The sequence below is a fragment of the Mangifera indica genome, chromosome 14 (assembly GCF_011075055.1).
Source record: "Mangifera indica cultivar Alphonso chromosome 14, CATAS_Mindica_2.1, whole genome shotgun sequence".
In the NCBI taxonomy this organism is placed as follows: Eukaryota; Viridiplantae; Streptophyta; class Magnoliopsida; order Sapindales; family Anacardiaceae; genus Mangifera; species Mangifera indica.
Window position 1 is genome coordinate 370,736 of NC_058150.1, and position 21,570 is coordinate 392,305.

Sequence of the window (21,570 nt, forward strand, 5' to 3'; positions counted from 1 at the left end):
TGGCTCTTGCATGTGTTGAATTTACCTTTAAATTACGATATTACTATAATAAAGTTAGTGGAGACAAGGGTAAGAATGTACAATAATATATTAAAACAACTAATATAATAGTGACATGTGGCCTACCAGGCATTTTAACCTGACATTATGCAAGACAATTGTATTATGAAAAAGGCAGAAGGAAATTAATATAAATGGGTTAAAATACAAATAAAATTTTAAGGTAAACTAAAAATTTTTATCGTTTGTGCACTCAATCCCTTATATAAAAAATATATAACAAGTATTTAAAAAAAATTTACCTTTTTTTTTAATTTTGGGTAATTATTTAAAATAATTATAGGATTTGTATAATAAATAAAAAAATAAAAGAAAATATTTTTTTTTTTAAAAGTGAAGAAAGTCATTGTTATTTGGTCCATTTTGTGGCGTCTAATTTTTGTATCACCTAATGAAGACTTTTGTATTTATCCAGACCCACAAAACTACACAAGACAATATATCAATACAAGCCAAAGCCAAGGCCAAAGCCAAATTTTAACATTTTATATTTACTTTTATTGAAAAAACTAAAAACAAAATTGCAGCATTGGATGCCAACAAAATGCAAACATCATTCATCCACATAGCCCCAATTTGCAGCTTCTTTTTTAAGAAATATATAAGGTGGGCCCAATGCCCCCCTTGGCCGATAGGGGCTCCTCTCAGTCCAACCAACATCGTAAACATCCCAACCAAAACAGATCAAAAGTAAACATCAAAAAGCAAAAGCTGAAAATAAAAGCAAATCTAATAATAATTACACCCACCATCTTTCCACCCAACAAGAACAATTTGAACAGGTTTCCACCTCAAAGTATTAATTAAAATTTTAAAAAATTAAACAAAAAACTAAAAAATAAAATAAATCTAGTGCAACAAGGGCTAATAATGAAGATGAAAAACAGTTGGCTCCTAATGAAACAATGAAGATTTGAAGGCTCCAAATCAAACATACAAATGAAACCAACATTGTAATTCTGGGATGAATATTCAATGACAAACTCATACTGAAGATGGGCCATCATCTGCATTATTCACCAGATCAGGCTGAGGATCTTGTTCTTCTTGAATGCTCGAACGACATAGCTCCTCAATGCGCCTTGTTACTTCCAACATTGAAGGGCGGTTGTCAGGGTATTGCGCTGCACAATCTATGCCGAGCTGCAAGAGTTGAACCATCTCCTCTTCAATGTTCTGGTACCTGAGGAGCTCCATGTCGAAAACCTCTGAAGTCCATTCTTCTTTGACAATGGACTGCACCCATCTGGGGAGGTCGACACCTTCTTCATTTAAGAGGGCATGTGTTGGGGCCTTCCCAGTGAGAAGCTCTAAGAGCAGCACACCAAAGCTATAAACATCAGCCTTCTGTGATACTTTGCGAGGGTCAGTGACCTCTGGCGCCCGGTAGCCAGCCACCCGGTTAGGGGTAGAGGAAGGGCCAACGAGGTGCGCCAAGCCAAAATCAGAGACGCGTGCATTGTAAGATTTTGTTAGTAGAATGTTCGAAGATTTTATGTTTCCATGAGAGACGTTAGGGCCTTGAGAGTGTAGATATTCGATGCCACGAGCAGCTCCCAGTGCGATACAGACCTGGTTTCCCAGTTCAATGGAGTCCTGCCTGCTCCTTTGTTCCCTGGTGCTCAAAACAAGAGGCAAAACACTCATGAAACCGATCAAAATTGATGCTTTTGTTCATGGACTATGCTTCAAACAAAATGATGCTTAATAGAACAGTTAACAGTCACTAACTTGATCAATCATTCAACTCATGAAGGCAAAACACTTGAACTAAACAGAAGCCAATCAGCCGTAACCACAAATCTTAAAAGGCAAAGCAATGGATTGAACTTACCATGTAGAAGTGCAGATAAACTTCCCATTGGCATGAAATCATAAACAAGAAGTTTTTCATCTCTGCTATAATAATAAGCACGAAGAGGGACTAAATTTTGATGATCCATTGCGCCAACAGCATCGATTTTCTCCTTGAATTCTTTATCAGAAATGGTTACATCCTTCAATCTCTTCACAGCCACCACAGTTCCCATCTCCAAAACAGCTTTATAAGCTGTTCCAAAAGTCCCTTTTCCAAGAACTTCTGCAGAAGCTCTCAACAAATCTTCCAAATCAAAAACTCTCCCTGCATTTCCAAAAAATACTAACTTTTTGGGGGCATTATTACTGTTGCCATTCACTTCCTCTTTAGCACTCCCCGCCATGGCTGCCGCCGCGGCTGCCGCCACCGATACTGAGTACCCACCACCAACATTTTCCACCTCCCTAACACTTCCTTTCTCTCCGGCAAGTTCAGCCTCTTGTTGCTTCAATGAAGCAATGTCAACTGACTTGCTTCTCTTGCTGCTCTTCTTCCTACACAAAATCATTAAAATCATTACAATTAAGAGAAACCCTAAAACGGATCCAATCACAATGCCGGCAATTGCTCCGCCGGAAAGCTTATTCTTTTTCCCTTTCTCATTGCTATCCCCACCGGTGGGTGTGCTTGGAACAATTATACTGTCGCCTTTTGAGCAATCTTCGAGTGGTTTCCCACAAAGAGAATTACCCAGAAATGAACTTGACCGGAAAGCTTGAAGCGCTTTTGGAATCGACCCGTTTAGCAAATTGTTTGAAACATTAAGCTGCTGAAGATTCGGTAACTTGAGCCCGGGAATTGGCCCAGAAAGGCTGTTGCTTTCCAGATACAAAGTCTTCAGCCTCGTAAAATTGTTAAACCCAGAAGAGATCTCGCCGGAGAAATTGTTACTGGCGAGATTTAGCCGGACGAGGTCATGTAAAGAGAACAAAAACTCGGGGATCTCGCCGGTAAAACGGTTGCCTTGAAGGTATAAATTACGGAGATTAGAACAGAGAGCAAGATCAGAAGGGAGTTGGCCCGAGAGAGCGTTGAGACGGAGACTGAGAGTACGGAGAGCTGTCAAGTTTCCGAAAATGCCAATTGAGATTTTGCCGGTGAGAGCTACGCCGGGAAGTCTGAGTGCCGTTACACGGTTTTGTTCACAGAGAACGCCGGCCCAGTTGCAGGGACTCGATTGGGAGGCGTTCCAGAGTAGTGTACGACCGCCGACGGAGGACCGGAGGGCGAGGAGAGCTGCACGGTCGGAAGAGAGATCTGGTTTTGAAGAAGGGAGGTGGAAAAAGAGAAAAAGAAGAAATGAGAGGCTATAAAGGTTCATTTTTATGGGTTTTTTCTGCAATGTGGGTCGTTTTTGCTTTGGGTTTAGAGAGCTTTTAAAGTGAAGAAGAAGACATGAACGAGCTCTTGAAAAAGAAGATAAGAGTAAGCAGAGGCTCAAAGCCAAAGGAGTAGAGAGTAAAGGGAGACAGACAGGGTGGTACAGTTGAAGAGTTAGCTCCCGGGGCACTCCGCCCAGGTTTTATATTTTTCAATAGACCCCCCTCATGCGTAATCATGTGTAGCTTGATTTCACTAATTATCCAATTCGATTGAAACTAAATTTAAATTAGAGTTTCATAAAGTTATTTGAATGACAATAGTAAAACATTTTATATATAAGAAAATATGAGTTTAAAATATCAAATTTTTTACTTAAAAAATGAGTTATTATACATAAAGTTTCATGTGATTGATTCAATCTCGAAAGAATAATAAAAAAAAAAATAAAGTTTCAATTCAATAACTTGACTTAATTTCATCATGAATCCCTCTATGATGACATTATTTATTTATTGGTAATACTATTTATCTCATTAATGATCTCTTATAATAATATTTTTGACTGTTTGAGCTAAATATTAAATATTCAAATTAAACTCAAATCAACCATTATTTGGACTTAGTTTCGGTGAAAACCAACCCATAATCTTGTGATTATTTTAAAAATCAAAGTTATTGAAAAGTTAAAAAAAAAAAAAACTTAACTCAAAATAGGGTTTTGTAAATTAAGGTATGTAATTGAATCAATTTAAAGTCTAAATGGGTTGATTTGAATAAAGTTATTATGAAATATGTAGATTTCAGAATAAAATTAAATATAGAAACATTTCTTATTAATTTATCAAAATGCCAAGAATTTTGTGCTTTAAGGGTTATTTTTGCTAGTTTGAAACTATATGGATCTCACCGAAATCGCCCATAACTTGTAGTCTTGTACTTAGCGAAAACCCTAGCTGTTCGTAAGTAACAGTCAAGTCAACATTCTTCTGCCTTTAAACATATTTATTTTTAACTTGTGTCAGTTGGCTTGTCTTTTTCTTTTGGGAAATCAATTAAACTAAGCTAAAATAACCACTTTTCTATTTTTTTTTAAAACACCGATACTATCTTTTACTATTTATATATGTAAACTTTCCCTTTTATATATTTTTTACATTATTCAAATTCTCATTTTTATCTCCATTTTTATTTAATATTTAATACTATAAATTTTTAAAAAAATTTATATTTTAAATTCAAGTAAAAAAAATCAATTCTTAAGAATAAAGTATTTATATGAATTTTAACTCAAAACTTAATTTTATTTATTAAATCAAATTCGTATATTATATAAATAGGACATTTAGATATTTGATAATACATTGCATTTTATTATACATAAGAAGCCACCTCAACCTGAAAGTGTTGTGCCTAGTATGAGATTCTCAATTCACTATTGGGATATTCACATTTTCTTTTTTGAGAAACTTTATGTCAAAAAAAAAAATTATTATCATAATAAAGTTTATAAGAATTTCAATAAAAACACACATAAAATATGAAATTAATATCAAAATAAAAAACAGACTTAAAATTTTGAAAATTACACATTGAAGAATCTTCGAATGACAAAAACAAAAAAATTGACTTAAAATTTGAAAACTACATGTCAAAAAATTTGGGAATGGCAAAAATAAAAAAATAAACCTGAAATTCAAAAACTATATATTGAAAAATTCTAGAATGATAAAAACTAAAAAACCGATCTAAAATTTAAAAACTACACGTTGAAAAACAATAAAATAACAAAATTAGAAAAGTCGATCTGAAATTCAAAAACTACACATTGAAAAACTTAAGAATAACAAAAATCAAAAAATATATCTAAAATTTGAAAACTATACGTTTAAAAACTATAAAATGTGACAAAATAGACATAAATTTGAATCTAGATTAGAAAAAAATCAATTTGCCCTGTTAACAATTTCTCTCTCTCCCACAGGTCCAAAATTTTTATAAATATTATTTGCTCCCTTAACAATTTCTCTCCTCCCCCAAGTCCAAAATGTTTAAAAAATTCTCAATCTACCCCACAAGATCCCATAGGTAGCAGTATTTAAAAAATAAAAAATTTCCTCCCTCCCTCGTGGGATACTGTTCAAAAATGCGCAATATCTCTCCTTTCCCGAAGTTCTCCCATTGATCCCCCCGATGTAGTTATTGCTTAAAAAATCACATTTTCCCCCTTTTCCTGTGGAGTCAATTCAATTCAGGGGATATTTATCAAACCCGAGATCCCCCGGGTTGAAAATTTCTCCCTCGAGGTGATATGCCAATTTCAAAATGCTATATTTTTTTATCAAAATTTCATTTTTTGACTATCATTTTAATAAAAAATAATTATACACCTACTAAAACACAATTATCTTAAACTAATTTATCTAAAATAAGAAAGAATCAAGCCAAAATCTCATTTTTCGAATACCATTTTAACAACAAACGATTTTACACCTACAAAACATAATAACTCTAAATTAATTCATCTAAAACAAACAAGAATTAAGTCATAAAATTAATTGTTCAAAAACAAAAACCCTAAACTAATACCGCCCAAAATTTTCATCTAATTGATAAAATCTAAACATAAAAATAATTTAAATAAAATAAAAGACGATGTACTCATCTTCTTTATCATTTTTGTATCAGAAAAATTGTAAAAATGCTAGAGAAAAGCCGAAAATCACGCTATCATTGTAGCCCCATGGAAAGCCTCAAGTTTTCTTCAAATTTTGGAATAGTGAACTCTAGGAAAATTTGGGTGAGAATATTATTTTATATAAATGGGACATTTTTGCTTAGGTTATATAGAATTGAATAATTTTTTTAAGCCCCTAATGTTTAGAGTAATTTCTTCAATTTCCCTTTTCTTTATGTTTTGTTTTGTTTTTTTGTAAGTAGATTTTGGCTTATATTTTGTTTTATTTTGTCGCTTTTGCACTCTTAATTTTTACACAGCTGTTGTTATTTTATTTATTTCTATTTGATGCAAAATTCTTTATGTTGGGAAATAAATAGGGTGGTTTCGGTTCGACTCAGTATTTTGGTTCAAGATTGATTTTGACATAATGTTTTTACACTTATTGTATTTTAACCTGATAAAAGTGTAAGTTTAGGTCAATTGATGGTTAGACCAACTAACTAATAGTTGGATTGAGTTACTTTGAGTCAACATTAAAAATAATATTTAAATTATATTTGTCAACTTAATCATAAATATAGACGTCACTTTACATTTAATTAAAGTTTAATTTGGTTTGAGTGCATACATTTTATATGCCTAGGCAAGGTATAAATCAAAATGGTCAAATAATTGGACCAAAAATAACCCTTAATCAGATTATGTAAGGTCATGGACCCCCCATCAAATTGATTGAATCAATCAGTCTCATCTAAGTATTTTAAAACCATACATTGATGTTAGAGTTCATCTCAGTTATGATTATTTTTCTTTTTTTATGAGAATTCTTCTTATTTTTTGATACTATTACTCACCAACTTGAATTTAAATTGAATTTCAATTAATTTTTATTTGACTTTTATTTAATTTAATTCAAATATACTCATAAAATAAATAAGATTGTAGACAACACGTGGATTTTGTTGTTATGAAATGGCCAAAGAACTTATGCCCTCTTAAAGTATGTTGTTTTTTCAAGTTTCTTCTCTTTAATTTTAAAAATCTCAAATACTTACCCATAACTGGTTAAAGTTACCGATTCTAGGGTTAAAATCATTATTTAATATATAATATTAAAAATAAAATCTATTTTTCCTTTCCTAAACTTTAAAAACTAAAAGTTTTCCCTTAACCCAAGTTATAAAAAATTACAGTTCCCTCCTAGGGTTTAGTTTCCAGATCTCCAGTGCCATCTCCGATGCCATTGCCGATGGCCTCTCCCTCCCGAAGCTTCCTCTCCCTCTGACGATTTCTCTCCATTCAGTTGGACTCCCGATCGATGTCTAATGAAGTTTCGGAGATGACGAGAGACGAAGACGAGGATGTCGTCTTCATCTGAGAAAATGAAGAGTTTTATCTTCCCGACGAAGCTCTTCATCTCCCATCATCTTCGAAGCTTCGTTGGATATTAATCGAATATCCAACTGAGTGGAGAGAGACCGTCAAAAGGAGAAAAAACTTTGGGAGGGAGATGTCATAGACAATGGCGTCGGAGATCTGGAAATTAAACCCTAGAGGGGAACTGTCATTTTTTAAAACTTGAGTTAGGAGGAAACTTTTAGTTTTTAAAGTTTATGAAAGGAAAAGAGATAAAATTTTAAGGGGTTAGAGTTCTGTTAATTTTAACCGTTCATAGGTGGGTAAATAAGATTTTTTAAATTAAGAGGTGAAAACTTGAGATTGGAGGATACTTTGGGCCTTACAATTGCATGAAAGTAAAATAAGAATAAATCAACCTAATGGTTTTTATAATCATATAATAACATGTTAATTTATTTGTATTTATTAATACTCAACTCAATTGTTTATATATATAGTATTATTGATTTTTTTAGTCTAATTTTGAATTTGGAAAATCAAGGGCACCAAAGTGCAAAAGAGTGAAATATAATACGAGAAGAATGGTAATGAAGATATGAATATTTTTCTAATATTTGTCTACCAGTAGTTGAGCAAATCAAAATTAAATTATTTGGAATAAAATACAAAAGCGTGCAAGAAATATATATCTTTTCATAGAAGAATTTTATTCATTTGTAGTAATTTGTCACCATTAAAGTAAATCATTATATCCTACCCAAGGTTTAGGGAAAGTCCGTTCTCACCCCTAAATTCATAAACAATAATCCCTACCCAGAGTCCATAATATTTTATGTACTAACAAAATTAGTATTAATGATTAATATGTTATTATTTGGTTAACTAATTTTGAATTAGAGATATAATAAATAATTATTTCATCAAATTGGATGAGCACACATCAACATTAGTACCTGTTTCATATTTTATTAGTACACGTAGCATTATTCACTATCATATTACTCATAATGATCAACTTAATTTTCTTGTCAAAATTTAGAAAAAGTTCAAAATGATATTTATTTTCTTTTACTTATGATTGGATTCGAGCAGAGCCGAATTCTCCCAACTTAAGTTTGAATCAAGCTAACTTGAATCCAACAAGTTGTTAGAAAGCGATCAACTGATGCATCTTCTTCTTTTCCAACAATCTTTCTTTTTTATTATCTTTTATGACTCTTCTTTAATACTATAACTCTTCTTCCTTAACACTTTGTGACAACTTTTTCAACAACCTCATCACCAACACGAACAATCTTAAGCTAAATTTTGAACTAAATTTGATGAATCCAAATTGAGTTTGAGCCAACCCCTTTTCGAGCTCATCTCAATTCCACCCCTCCTTCTACCGATAGTTTTTTTCTAAAGAAAATGCAATTTGGGTGGGAGGTTACTGTTAAGAATTCAAGGAGTGGAATACGTAGTTTCTCAAACCCACCCAAGCCTTGGTGGAAAACAATATTTTACTCTTGATCATTATTATCTCATTTAGCTATACGGGGTGGTTGATTTGAATAACGTCTAATTTTAAAAGTCTTTTTATCACTTATGTAAGAAAAAGAATTTTCCATTAAGTTTGGTAAACTGTATGAACAACCAACTTATAAAGTTGAAAATAAACATCAATGGGTTTGATTTAGATTTTTTGCTTTTTATGTGTTCGCTTGGGAATTTAATTAAAGTATCTTGATTTTAGGGGTCTAATAACTACTGTGATTATGAAGATATAATCAAGAAAATGGATTTTACTGAAATTGTTCAAGTGTATAAAGATGGTTTAATCATGGTTAACTCAATTCAAATCACCTAAGGTTATTCTTTTGGATTTGAACTTATCTCAAACTAGGTATTGTTCAGACTATCCAAATCAAATCCAATCTATTTTTAATGTATAGACCAAAGGATGGCAACTGGTCGATCTCTCTGTGTAGTCGAAGACTGATTACTGGCTTTCAGTATGCATGTTAAAATCTCAAAGATGTATACAATTATATATGTATATAATTCACTTAAGGAATTTTCATGTACTGAAGACTCTAAAAGATTCAAGAGAAGCTTGATAAGGAAAATTCAATAAGCTACAAATATTTTAATTCAAACAAAAATGTCAATCATGCTCAGATTCCAGAAAAATGCCATTTTAGTATTCTTTTAGTAATTTATCATCTCTTTGTGGCACTGATGCACACTTATTTGCCTTCCCCATCGAATTCAAAACGCAAGTTATAGTAAATACTGTAAACGCTGAAATCATGAGCAAAGAATCAGGCTTGCTAACCTTCAACAATTGTGCTGTGTCTACGCTTATTGATGCAAACCTTTCTTGAGAATGCTTTTGCCTGACAGTTAGGAAATTGTTAGGATGGAAGGAAGAAGAAGATAAACAAAAGGTAAGATGTTGGCTGGAAATTACATTCATTGTTTTAGTAACTATTTGTTAGTTCTTGAATCTAATGAACTTCTTAGCTTACATGAATATACAACATGTGATGACTCTAAACGAAAATTAAGGAGTACTGTATCTTGTTAGGTTTTTTACAGTAACAATATACGCAATTGCATGTAGTGCATTTACAGCAGCTCAAAGGTACCAAAGAGACTAAGAATAGGAGTTTGGTTATTCTCTCTAATTGCGATGCGAATCATGTAAGAATCAGAGATATAACAACTGTCAGGATGCATACCCCAAAAAGTCCTTAATAGAATTCCATAAGTTTCCAACACGATTGGTCCCATGGCTTGAGGCATGTTTTCGGCTGTCTCTATCTTGATCCAAGTTGCCATTAACTGTTTCTGGAAAGAAACAACATAAATGTTTCAAAAATTCCAGATGATTTGAATAACCATTCTGCCTTCATCAACTTTCAAGAGAACAATGACCCATTTATAGCATCAAGTCAAAATAAATAAAATACCTGTATTTTTGGAGGAAATCGAATGGCCTCTACGAGATGATTTAAGAGAAGCTAGTTCCTCAACAAGTACACGTTCTGTGTCACTGTCATGATCATCACATTAATTTCCTCAATCTTAAGAAAGACGATCAATACAGTAGAAGACTACATACCTGATATTTTTGGGAATCAAAATATTCACTATAAAGATATGATCACCTCGCACGGAAGGTTTATTGAAATCGGGGACTCCCATATGTCGCAATTTAACTGTGTCTCCAGGCTGAATCCCAGAAGGAACTCGAAGATCTTTCATTCCCTCAACAGTTTCTACCTACAGTTGTTTTAAGATCTCAACATCAAAATATATTCATGTAAAGAGAAATATAAAATCATATTAAAAAGGGTAAAATTAATCTCTAGAGGCAAGAAACATGATACAAAATAACAATTTAGATATAAGAATGCCAAAAAGTTTTTGAATTTGTGGTATAACCAACCTTTATTACAGTCCCCAGAATCGCCTCAGTATAATCAACATTTATCTTTGAGTAAAGATTAAGGCCATCCCTCTGAATTCCTTGTTTTTCATCAATATGTAGGACTATGAAGAGATCACCAACCTTCCTCCTGAAGGGAAAAAGAAGTGTGAACAGCTTTATTCAGTCTGTTTTTGTGTACTGAGCAAAGTCAAAAGCAGACTTCAGAAAATAACATAATCCCCAAAATGCAACAAAATCTTTTCTTTGATGGTGTCAAGAGAATTCAATAGTTGAGAAGTATATTGCAGTTAAAAATGCCAAAAAGAAGGAATAAGAAAACTATTTTTATCATGGAAAGATATAGGCTAATAAGTTACCAGAATAAGGTTGATCAAGAAAAGTTTGGTCGTTTGGCTGTTAATTAAAACAGTTCATTTGGTTCTGTAACTTTTAAAATATTTTTTTCTGGTAACAAATTACTGGAAAAGTCATTTAAATAGTGGTTACTAAGCAAAATAGTTTATTTAATCATCCACAAACTCTGAGTGATTCTGCAACCAACTGATTAAAGAACAAAGAGGAAGGATACGAACAATTAAAAGAGCTCTTTTTACCCTACAAATTAGTGGTATTAAACATGTACTACAATTTTGGACCACACCTCAGCTTTTAGACTGAATGATGACTTTAAATATATTAAAACCAGGTGAACAAAGTAGTCCTGTGCTCCTAATGTAAATGTGTTCAATCCACGTGCATTGCAATCGAGTTAGAGCTGAAGTACTATTGTTGAGCCCTTATCTATTAATTTAAGCTTTTGCATTCAGTGGAAACTTACAATCTTCATTGTACATGTACCTCATCTTATCAAAATTCCCCTCCCCTTGAATTTGCATGGTAGCCCCATCATGAACACCAGGTGGGATGACCACTTCCATACTTCGCTTTGACTGTACTTTACCACTGCCACTGCATATTCGACAATGATCAGTTATTCTCTTGCCATCACCACCACACCAAGAGCAAGTAGATACCTATAAATTATACAGTAACATCAATGCTGTATACATTACAGTAGGTGGAAAATAAAGCAAGGCAGAAAGACTAAGTAACACATAACCAATCTACTAGCTCTGATAAGAAAAGACTCATTAAAGAAATGTGAATGCATTTGGAATAGTAGGCATTTTATATCATAAGTATGTTAATCTTGCTAATTGTCCCAAAAAATGGCAAATTGTGATTATTTTACTCTTAATCAGTCTAAATCTGTTAAAATTAATAGAATTTTCTGGTTCTAACAATATTACTCAAGACAAGTTGCACTATATTTCTATTCTCTTTACTCTAATCCTTGGAGTTTAAACTCTAGGCTTTGTAGCTTGTGTACTCATGCCTTATCAGCCAGAAATTGCAAATGTAATTGTGAAAGGCCCTTCCCTTCCACAGTTGCTAGAAAGTGCACTCTCATCCCGATTATAATGATGAAAAAAGATTAGTGAGCTGCCTTCATGTTGCAAAGGATACCAATATAGCATATCCCAACATGTTGCACTTTAGTTCAAGCAAAACGCAGAAAGAAAGTAGGTCCATGACCCAAACTCTACTCATAAGGTACATACAGTCTCCCTTGCTGAATGATAAAAAAATTCAGAAGCAACTACAATGCCATAAACAATAATTATTGTCTTTCTACTATGTGAAATTACCTGTGAAATAATTCCAAATGGTGTTCTCTGGGTTTTTGTAACCCCTCCTTTACCCCCACAAGCATTACATGATTGAATGCAACTACTAGATTTAGCACCTGTTCCACCACAGCTATCACATGTTTCAAAATAAGAAACTTCAATTTCATGTTGTCCTCCAAAAATTGATTCTTCGAAACTCAAATGGAGATCATACCTACAATGTACAGAAACTCACATTAAGAAAACATAAAATTCTGCATTTAGACAGCGGTACACTCAAATTAATCAGCAGGTAATAAAATAAAGATATAAAACAAGAAATAAAACAAAAGAAGTTGTCAAGGTCCTCATTGTAAAACACTATGTTTCTCACTATTTCTTGAGAAATTGAGAAAAAAGCACAACTACCATCTTCTATCACCAATCCATCAAGTAGGTAAGTTGGATATCCTTGTGCTATCAATAAACTTATGGTATGTGTTGATAATATTCAACAACATGATCTCTGTATTCCATTATCTTTTTTGTTATCTCAAAGTTATTGATGTCATAAATTCTATTGGAAGCTATTTAACTAATAATCGGTGGGTTTTTAATGGGTCAATATATAATTATTACCCTCTATATACTTACTGAATGTCCAAATCCCACTTTCCTTTGCTTCTTAAATTGAAGTTAATACCCCCAGCCTCACCCATTCCTCCAAAGAGTCCATCTGAACCACCAAAGAATGCATTATATATTTCAAATGGATCAACCTGGAAATAAAATTTAAATCTGTCAAATATCAGAAGCAAATAAAAAAGTACTTGGATCCATCATCACCCCAACAAGAAAAAGAAAAGTAAAAGAATAGATCTCTGAAGAGCATATAGCAAAAAGAATCATGTTCACATGACAACCAAATAAGGGCTGTTTATGGAAGCACTTTCCAATATGGCCTTACCCCTACTGAACCACTGCCTGACCCATCAAATTGTCCATTTATGCCTTCCTCGCCAAAGCGATCATATAGAGATCTTTTCTCATTATCTGACAGGACCTACACAAATGATTTATTAGCCAATACAGAAAAAAAGATAAAGAAAGCAAATAATGAATATTACCAACATAAGCAATTAAGTCTGAAAAATTTTATAGGTTGGATCACTAGTTCAATATCAACCCATTGTCATTAGAAAGATAAAAATGCCACCAACACAGAAATTATGAATCCAGGAAATAAATAAATGAATTTTCAATACTAAACATCAAAGGACAACAATTAGAAAAAGAGAAATACTAATAAAGATTTCCAATTGACACTCTAATACTTCCTTCTTTATAAGAAACTAACTCCCCTTAACACCTGCATCTTATTATGTCAAGTGTCCAGCTCTTCTGTGGATTAACGCATTCTGTACTATGTTTTATTTTTTTTTTAGATAATTCAGAAAATAGTTCACATTTGGCATAAAACAAACAAACAAGTGCTAAAGAGAGTTCAAAAAAAAAAAAAGCACTCCTAGAAAATTACTAACAATTTAGTAACCACATAATTTTATTGAATCTGGAAATATATTTTATGATGGGCAACCATAGGAGATTGAGGAAGAAGCATATATATATTGGAAGAAGAGTAGTTACCTCATATGCAGAACTTATCTCTTTGAACTTTTCCTCTGCCCCAGGACTCTTGCTTATATCCGGATGATACTGAGAAAAACAAGGATTTTTTTTTTTAATTGTTTCAGTAAGAAACTGAAAAATTATGTTATCCAAAATACAATGTGCACAAAGTCCGAGAGAAAAAGGACGAAACTGTCCTAAGCAACAAAAGGGCTCAAAAAGAAAAAAAAGGAAAAAGTTGAATTAATTTCTAATCATAAACATGAATGGCCTTTATACCATGAAAACCTATGACATATAAAACTTTGAACAAATACATATGTTCTACTCTCAAGGATGTGTAAACATATTTATTTAGACACAAGAAGGTTAGAAATAGTGATAGTATTCAACAATATAATATTAAAATGGATATACACGAATGTAGTCAGCAATTTTACATTTGGATGGGCTAAACAATGAGAACATTTATATATGTTTGTCACTCACTCATAGGCTCTCAAACCCTAATTACTTTTAAAACAACTCAAAATCAAGAATATAAATAAGCAATGCAATTCAAACAAAAAACTGCAAGGAAACTCTAATCCACATCTCACAAATTAAAAATAACAATATAAACTTAGTCCCACATAAGGGTGGATTCAAGTCAAGTCAAACCCGAACAAAGGCTACTTTGAGCTTGGCTCAAATCTAAAAATCTAGCTTGAATTGATGATGAATTGTTGGATGAGCCCCCGCAGAGAATAAATAAGGGTCGTCAGAGATGAAGATGAAAAAGAATTGTTAGAGAAGATGGATCAGCTTTCATTATCAATGAAAAGGCGGTAGAAAATGGATCTACTGACAACTTTTTAGTGACTCAACAAAATCGAGTTGAACGCCAAGCCAAGCCCGAGCTTGGTTGGTTCGGATCCACCCCAAGTCCCACACAAATGTAATCAAGTCAATCATATACAATAAAGCACATAAGACAAATAAACAACAAAGAACCAATCCAATTTGAACATACAAACACAAAATGAATTTCCATACAATGAAACAAAGCCATGACCCTGTCGCCTCGATGAAGCTTAGTAAAACTAAAAGGTTAGTTCGGTATTAGGTCTGCAGTCTGATATAAAATGTATAAGCCTTTGTTTATACTATCAAATAATACCCTTATGATATTCATCATCTATTTCCCACTCAATCATTTGAAAAAGACTTTGAATCGATTATCTATAGCCTCTGCAAAATTCCAACCAGCTGAATCCACTACTAAGAACATTGTCTTCAACACCAATGGCATAAAGTTATTAATAGAATCTAAAATGGCGAAAATTCATATTTTATTATCTATAAGCAACTTAATTCATAATAAATAGTTTCAGCTCCGTTTCACTGACAACTGACCTTACGAGCAAGCTTTCTGTAAGAAGTCTTGATGTCCTGCAACGTGGCGTTCCGTCCAACGTTCAAAGTCGAATAGTAATCAGTTCCAGCGGCCATGATTGTCCCACGTCGGTGACATTTCTGATTCTTACTTGAAAACCCATACTTGAGGCTTGGAATTGGAAGGAATTTGGTTGCGTGACTGAGGTTCGCATAAATTATGGGCATAATTTTGATAGGTTAGAGGGGAGGAGCATTCGAAGAAGACCCCAGTTGTTATGGTTATCGGTTATAAAGGGTTTTGGGGAGGTTTTATGCCTTTATATAGGGGGAAAGTTTCATTTAACAAACGTTGGGACGGATTACGTTGTTTATACTTTAGGGTGTGTTTGATCCTTTGATCAATGGCTCCCTCCAGTTTTTCATATGTAACCACTCTTTTAATTTTATTATCATTTTGCCCTTTCTCACTAATTTTAATTAAATAGCAACATTTGTGTGTCATATTATTGGTATTATTTTATATATAATTTAAAATTTTTTAATTATATGATAATATGTTATGTTTATATATAAATTTGTATACATAGTTTTATATATTTTTAATTACACGACGCAAAACTCAATCATTTTTACTCTTAATTTTAATTATAATTATAAGTTTTTTCATGCATGATATATATTATATAATATGATATTATATAATATGATATGAAATATATCTTAAGATAAATACAAAATTAATATAATATGATAAAAATATCATACAATATAATACATATTATTTTATATGAGTAAAATACAAATTCAGATTGATATATATCATATCATATAATATATCATTCATTGTGTTGTATTTATTTTTGATATAATATAAAATACATATTATATTTCATTCATATTATATTACCTCTAATTATACTAATATTCATGTTTGATCATCAGATTGGGCTGTCACTAACCAGCACTTGTGCAAATTTATATAATCCATGCGCTTGAATTTCATCGTAAAGGTTTAGAGTAGTAGTTTAAAACCCAAATCAAAATAATTGATCTAATAAAAAATATGTATCAAATCAATTCGAGTTATAATTAAATCAAAATTCACTCATAATTGAATTGAATAAATAATATTACAGTATTAATACAAATTTAATTGTCAAATCAAATTAATTAAACCATTATACTGATATCATATAACTAATTATACTAAAAGAGTATTTTGACCATTAATTTTAATTTCCTCGAAGTTGAATCTAACAAAAACTTGCAATTAAGTGTACCTTTTATTTCATAATCAAAATTATTCATTGCATCAGAAGATATCTCCAACTGCAAATACATCATATTTTTCCAGTACATCCATAGTTAAAAGATGCAATTCAAAAGGAAAGTCCAACAGGATCTCTTCTGTGAAAAATGAAATTACAAACTTCTTTTGACAAGTAGGACACTGTCAATGACAAAATACCATTTCTAGCGTCTCTTCCACATAACAAAATATTCACCTACACAAGAAAATATCAATATCCTTCCATGCAGTAAAGTTATATGTTCCCACTTCTCACCACATTTCAATGGCATAAAAAACAAAGCCATGGGAATACTTAACCAAAAAAAAAAAAAAAAAATCAAAATCAGAAGTTTGTTCAAATATATCTTTTCTATCAATCGTACGCCTTCTCCCAGTCATCGGCCACCTCTAATTGCTCTGTTTCATTCAAACTTGTTCCAGGCTGCCCTGCTGGATTCAAGCTGCTTGAATTTGACTCAAATCCTAAATTGGGTTGAGTTGTTACCTGTTTTGAAGGATCTTCAGTTTTGAGAGATGCAGCAGATGAACTTGCAGATGTTTCTGACTCTAGGACAGTCCAGCGGTTTACTGAAGAAGCAATAGGAGCATCTTTCTTTTTCCATGCAGAAGCCTGCAGATCTCCTGAATCACCAGACCATTCTTCATCACCCCATGAATCTTCTCTCCAACTCAGCTCCTGAACTACTGCCTTCTTCCATGGGTTGCCCTTCAGCGAAGCAAGGCCTGCTCCCTCTTTGACTGTTCCTGTACCTCCCCAGGCATTCGTAGCTGTTGATGCACCATTCTGCATAACCACAACAGCCCCGTAATAAACTGATCCATGATCCAACCTCCTCATGGCAGTTGCTGCTCGGGCAGGATCATTAAAAACAGCCAATGCATTTTTGTCATTCAACCAAACCAATTCACATTCCCCTCCAAACCTCAATACTAATGCACTTATATCTGCTTCCCTAGGCAAATCTAGAAATGAAACAACAAGCCTGGGATCCATGTCCACTAAAGGATCAAAAGCCGGTGGATGAGTTGCACTTACAGTAGATGCACCCTTGATCCCTATAATCCGAGATGGGGGCTTAGATTTGGGTGTGACATGAACCACAATGAAACGCTTCGGCTCCCAACCAGCAGCACTGACAGCAAGCTTCCACCTCTCAGCTATTAGTCTTACTGCATCTCTCTTATCCTTCAGCATTGGGCAGAAAACATGAACCTTGAGACCATTTGTAGATGCTTTGTTCTTGCCAAGCACCAAGAACTTGCATCTCTCCTCCACAGAAAGCACCCACTTTGAATCTCGCCTATACAAGTCTGCAAGCAACTCAGACACAGTAGAATTCTCACCAAAATGAAGTGCATCTAAATTTGGAGGGTTGATATCAAAGGCATCTGCAAGAACCCGTTTACGCTCCAATTTAGCACATTCATCATCACACATAAGCTTTCTCTGACCAAGGGGAACCTTCTTGCCAGTTGATTCCACTGGTTGAAGTGCCACAGGTAGCTTTTGCACAAGGGAAGCTTCTAGAACAGTATCGGCATTAAATCCAGTACTGCTGCCTCCAGCATCGCAAGGAACACTGGCTGTAATTCGGCCACAAGAACAAGTGATTGTGACAGGAAATTCACATCTTACATCAGGACAAATGGCAGAAGGGTGGCATAATGCTGTACATGTATGCCTGCAATCTCTCCTAGGAGCACCACAGATCTGCCCACAAGAAGTTTTCAAGCCTGGTACAGATACCCCAGCAGCATCACAAGGTGGTGGGTGACAAGTTCGGCCACATGCATGCATACCACACTGCCTGGTTTTGCCACAGAGCTTGTTACATCTGATATCCTTTGACCCACAAGGTATGTTCCTGAGAACCACATGCCCACCAATACACTCCTTTGCTATAGGCACCGAACAAGGTGGGCAATCTCCAAAATGACAACTATGAGATGCTGAATGGCCACAAGGCTGAGGAACTGCACAAGGGAGCTGACATGAAGGAGTTGGTGTACCGCAAGGCAATGGAGGAGGGATTGAAGTTCTACCACAAGCACAAGTCAGATCAATGAAGATTGTTTCAAGGCAGGGAGGGCAATGACCACTGTGACACAATGATTCACAATAATGTTGTCCACACCTCAGCTTCTTCCCACAGGACATTTGGCAAAAGTGTGGATCCCAATCTCCAGAGACAAGGTTGTTAGAGTTGGAAAGAGGGCAACACCGTTCACTACACCGGTGTCTGCCACAATTCTTCTTCCGCCCACAAGATTTTTCGCATGTGAACTTCTCATCCCCCGTTGTTTTATAGCATTCCACAGTTCGAGATGTTGAACCACAGCGACACTTTTGAGTGACATGAACCAAACATGGTGGGCAATCCCCAGAATGGCACACCTCACTACAATGGTGCACGCCACAAGCAAGAGCTTTGCCACAATTTTGTGTACAAGTTGGAATTGGGTCCAAACAGCTGTTCCTTTGCTCCTGCAAGCTTGTTTTTCCACAATGGCAAGACTTAATCTTACTTGGCAACAATTCACAATCCCCACAAGGGCCAGGGTGACAAATTTCACCACATTTATGGTGTCCGCAACTCAGCTCCTTTCCACAAGTTAAACTGCAAGAAAAGACACCATCTTCTGCTTCAATATCCCCCTTCACAGCCATGTCTCCACAAAGGACAACCTCCAGCTTTTTCTTGCAAAAACATGATGCATTGACAAGAATCTGGCAGGGATCACATGGACCAACATGGCATATCTGCTCACACCGGTGCCGCAAGCAATTAAGAAGCTTATTGCACTGCTGACCACAGGTTAGAACAGACTTTCGATCAGAGCATCGAGTTGTAATTAGTTTTTTCCCACAAGGGCACAAACGGGGTGGTGCGAATGCCTTACAAGGAGGGCATGGACCTGGATGGCACTGCAAGACACAAACATGAGGGCAAAGATCCTCCTTACTCAAACCAGAATTTGGAATCTCGCCTTCAAGCTGCTTTCCACATGGTTCCCCACATGAATGCGGAGTCAAATACAAATCAGAAGGTGGGTCAGGCCTCTTCCCACAAAAACAAACATACCGAATCTCCTTTGATGACAAAAGCTGCACAGATTGACAACCTGGGCACCGCCAGTTAAACCCCTGACTCTTCTCAGCTAACAAATCAACAGAAGTAGGTGCCCGGGCCCATTTCTTAATGCAATTCAAATGGAAAATTGAGTAACAACTCGAACAAGACCATATTGGCGCAGACCTTCTAACCATATCATAGCAAATCATGCACTCAACCGTTCCCTTTGAAAGCTTCTCCTGAATTTCTTGTACAAGCTGTGGCAAATTCAAGTCTTTCTGCTCCTTGTCCTGACTCCCATTCCTATCCTGGCGATTAATCACAGGTCGCCCCTTTTGCCCTCTCAAGTCGTTTCTCCCTCTACCGTGATTATCTCTGGGCATGAAGCTATGACTCGTGTTCCCACCAACCCCATTACCAATCACATTGGAGGTCTGAGGTGCGTTTATAACTGATGATGTGGATGATGACCCTCTTGGGATCCATTCTTGGCGAGTGGCTTGAGCAGAATATCTAGACCTATCCCTCCTATCATTTCGAACTTGAGAGTGAGAGCTCATACTTCTTCTCCAATCCAACAACACAACACAACACGACTCAACTCAACCACTATTTCTGATTCAATCACACACACGAAACCCCTTTTCTTCAGCCACCCACAAACTGTAATAAACATATATATAAATAAACAACAGGATCATAATACAGAAAACCCTAATATTGAACAAGTTAACTCAAATCAAATAATAAAAAACTTGCAGAAATGGAAGCCAATAAGAGACGATGAATGAAAACAAAAGTACCTGATGAACAAATAGGCTCTGTCTCGATCAAGATTGATCGAATTTGCTTTTGAGTTTCTCTCTTGAGAAACCAAGAGAAGAAAGTAGAGAAAATGGCAGCGGAGAAATGGGTATTTATGGGCCCCAGAGAGCGAGGAAATAGGCTTGGGGCCGAAGAAATAACTGAATAGAAAATCGAATGATGATAAAATTAAGAGAATATGTATATAAAAAACAGTCTCTCTCAGTTATATGCTTGTGTGGGTGCGTGGTGCTCACTCAACCACCGCCATATTAGGCAGGTACTACCAGCCTTCCATTTCTTGCTGGCCATGTAAAAATCCTTGCTCTAATTTTATAATTTTAATATTTATTTCATTTCACCATGTGAGAATTTTCTGCAAAGATATTGCTTGTAATATAGATACGAGAAACGTATCAGAACGTGTTTGATTTTATAAATATAACAAAATAAATATATAAAATTTGAGAGATAGATTTAAAATAGAAAAAGAAATAAAAGCGAAAGTTAATTGAGAAAGTGATTTTCGGATGAATCAAATATAACAGGAAGAGGGTATTTATAAGCTAAGCCACTATCATAGGAGCTTAGATTTTTTACTCTCACCTTATTGTAGTCATTATTTTCATACTCAAAGTCCTACGTAGAGGTTTATCTATGTTAAGTGTTCTTGTGATGGGAAACAACTTAGTGCATAACATTTAAATAATTTTAAATTAAAATGAATTATATAATAATATTTATACTCGTATTTATAATTATCATTAATTTATTAGTGTATGTTGTTATAAGATTCCTCATCATTAATTAATATATTCAATTCAATGTCTTAAATAAATAACTTTATGGTAACAAAGTTGAAGATTAGTTAATTAATTATAATATTCATTAGGGTGAAAAATAAATAAAGTCGTAAAGAAAATAAGAGTAGGACAAATTTTTAACATGATTCCTTTGTATCTTTTATATTCATTAAACATTTGAATAACAATATCTAAATATTAATTAATCA

At 34.3% G+C, this 21,570-nt stretch overlaps 3 protein-coding genes across 4 annotated transcripts; all 3 read right to left on the reverse strand.

Moving 5' to 3' along the window:
* Window positions 1-751: 751 nt before the first annotated feature.
* LOC123196401 (probable inactive receptor kinase At1g48480) lies at window positions 752-3,417 on the reverse strand. Its single transcript, XM_044610417.1, is given in 3 exon segments — window positions 752-1,628; window positions 1,631-1,675; window positions 1,895-3,417. Coding segments are annotated over 3 exon segments (1,974 nt in total). The 5' UTR covers window positions 3,240-3,417; the 3' UTR covers window positions 752-1,044.
* Window positions 3,418-9,264: 5,847 nt separating this feature from the next.
* LOC123196402 (chaperone protein DnaJ) lies at window positions 9,265-15,713 on the reverse strand. 2 transcript variants are annotated; one of them, XM_044610418.1, is made up of 11 exons: window positions 15,387-15,713; window positions 14,010-14,078; window positions 13,330-13,425; window positions 13,017-13,141; window positions 12,402-12,597; window positions 11,551-11,726; window positions 10,711-10,840; window positions 10,384-10,544; window positions 10,232-10,314; window positions 10,001-10,109; window positions 9,265-9,655 (listed from the first exon to the last, which is right to left on the reverse strand). In XM_044610418.1, exons 1-11 carry the CDS (start codon window positions 15,591-15,593, stop codon window positions 9,457-9,459), a joined length of 1,551 nt encoding a protein of 516 aa, XP_044466353.1. In that variant the 5' UTR covers window positions 15,594-15,713; the 3' UTR covers window positions 9,265-9,456. The 2 variants fall into 2 exon arrangements, with proteins under 2 accessions (XP_044466353.1, XP_044466354.1); XM_044610419.1 differs by lacking the exon at window positions 15,387-15,713 and adding an exon at window positions 15,151-15,269.
* A 1,033-nt stretch (window positions 15,714-16,746) lies between these two features.
* Window positions 16,747-20,754, reverse strand: LOC123196877 (NF-X1-type zinc finger protein NFXL1). Its single transcript, XM_044611024.1, has 2 exons — window positions 20,558-20,754; window positions 16,747-20,417 (listed from the first exon to the last, which is right to left on the reverse strand). The coding sequence occupies exon 2, from the start codon at window positions 20,312-20,314 to the stop codon at window positions 17,033-17,035; it is 3,282 nt and encodes a 1,093-aa protein (XP_044466959.1). The 5' UTR covers window positions 20,315-20,417; window positions 20,558-20,754; the 3' UTR covers window positions 16,747-17,032.
* Between the last annotated feature and the right edge of the window lie 816 nt (window positions 20,755-21,570).

Bases quoted from the DNA above. Each gene is read 5' to 3' on its own strand.
- LOC123196877 (XM_044611024.1), bottom strand. From the start codon at position 20,314: ATGAGCTCTCACTCTCAAGTTCGAAATGATAGGAGGGATAGGTCTAGA.
- LOC123196402 (XM_044610418.1), bottom strand. From the start codon at position 15,593: ATGCCCATAATTTATGCGAACCTCAGTCACGCAACCAAATTCCTTCCA. The intron at 10,315-10,383 runs GTATGTAGTCTT...TGATCATGACAG, and splicing joins TTGATTCCCAAAAATATCAG to TGACACAGAACGTGTACTTG. The intron at 9,656-10,000 runs GTATGCATCCTG...CCTAACTGTCAG, and splicing joins TCTATTAAGGACTTTTTGGG to GCAAAAGCATTCTCAAGAAA.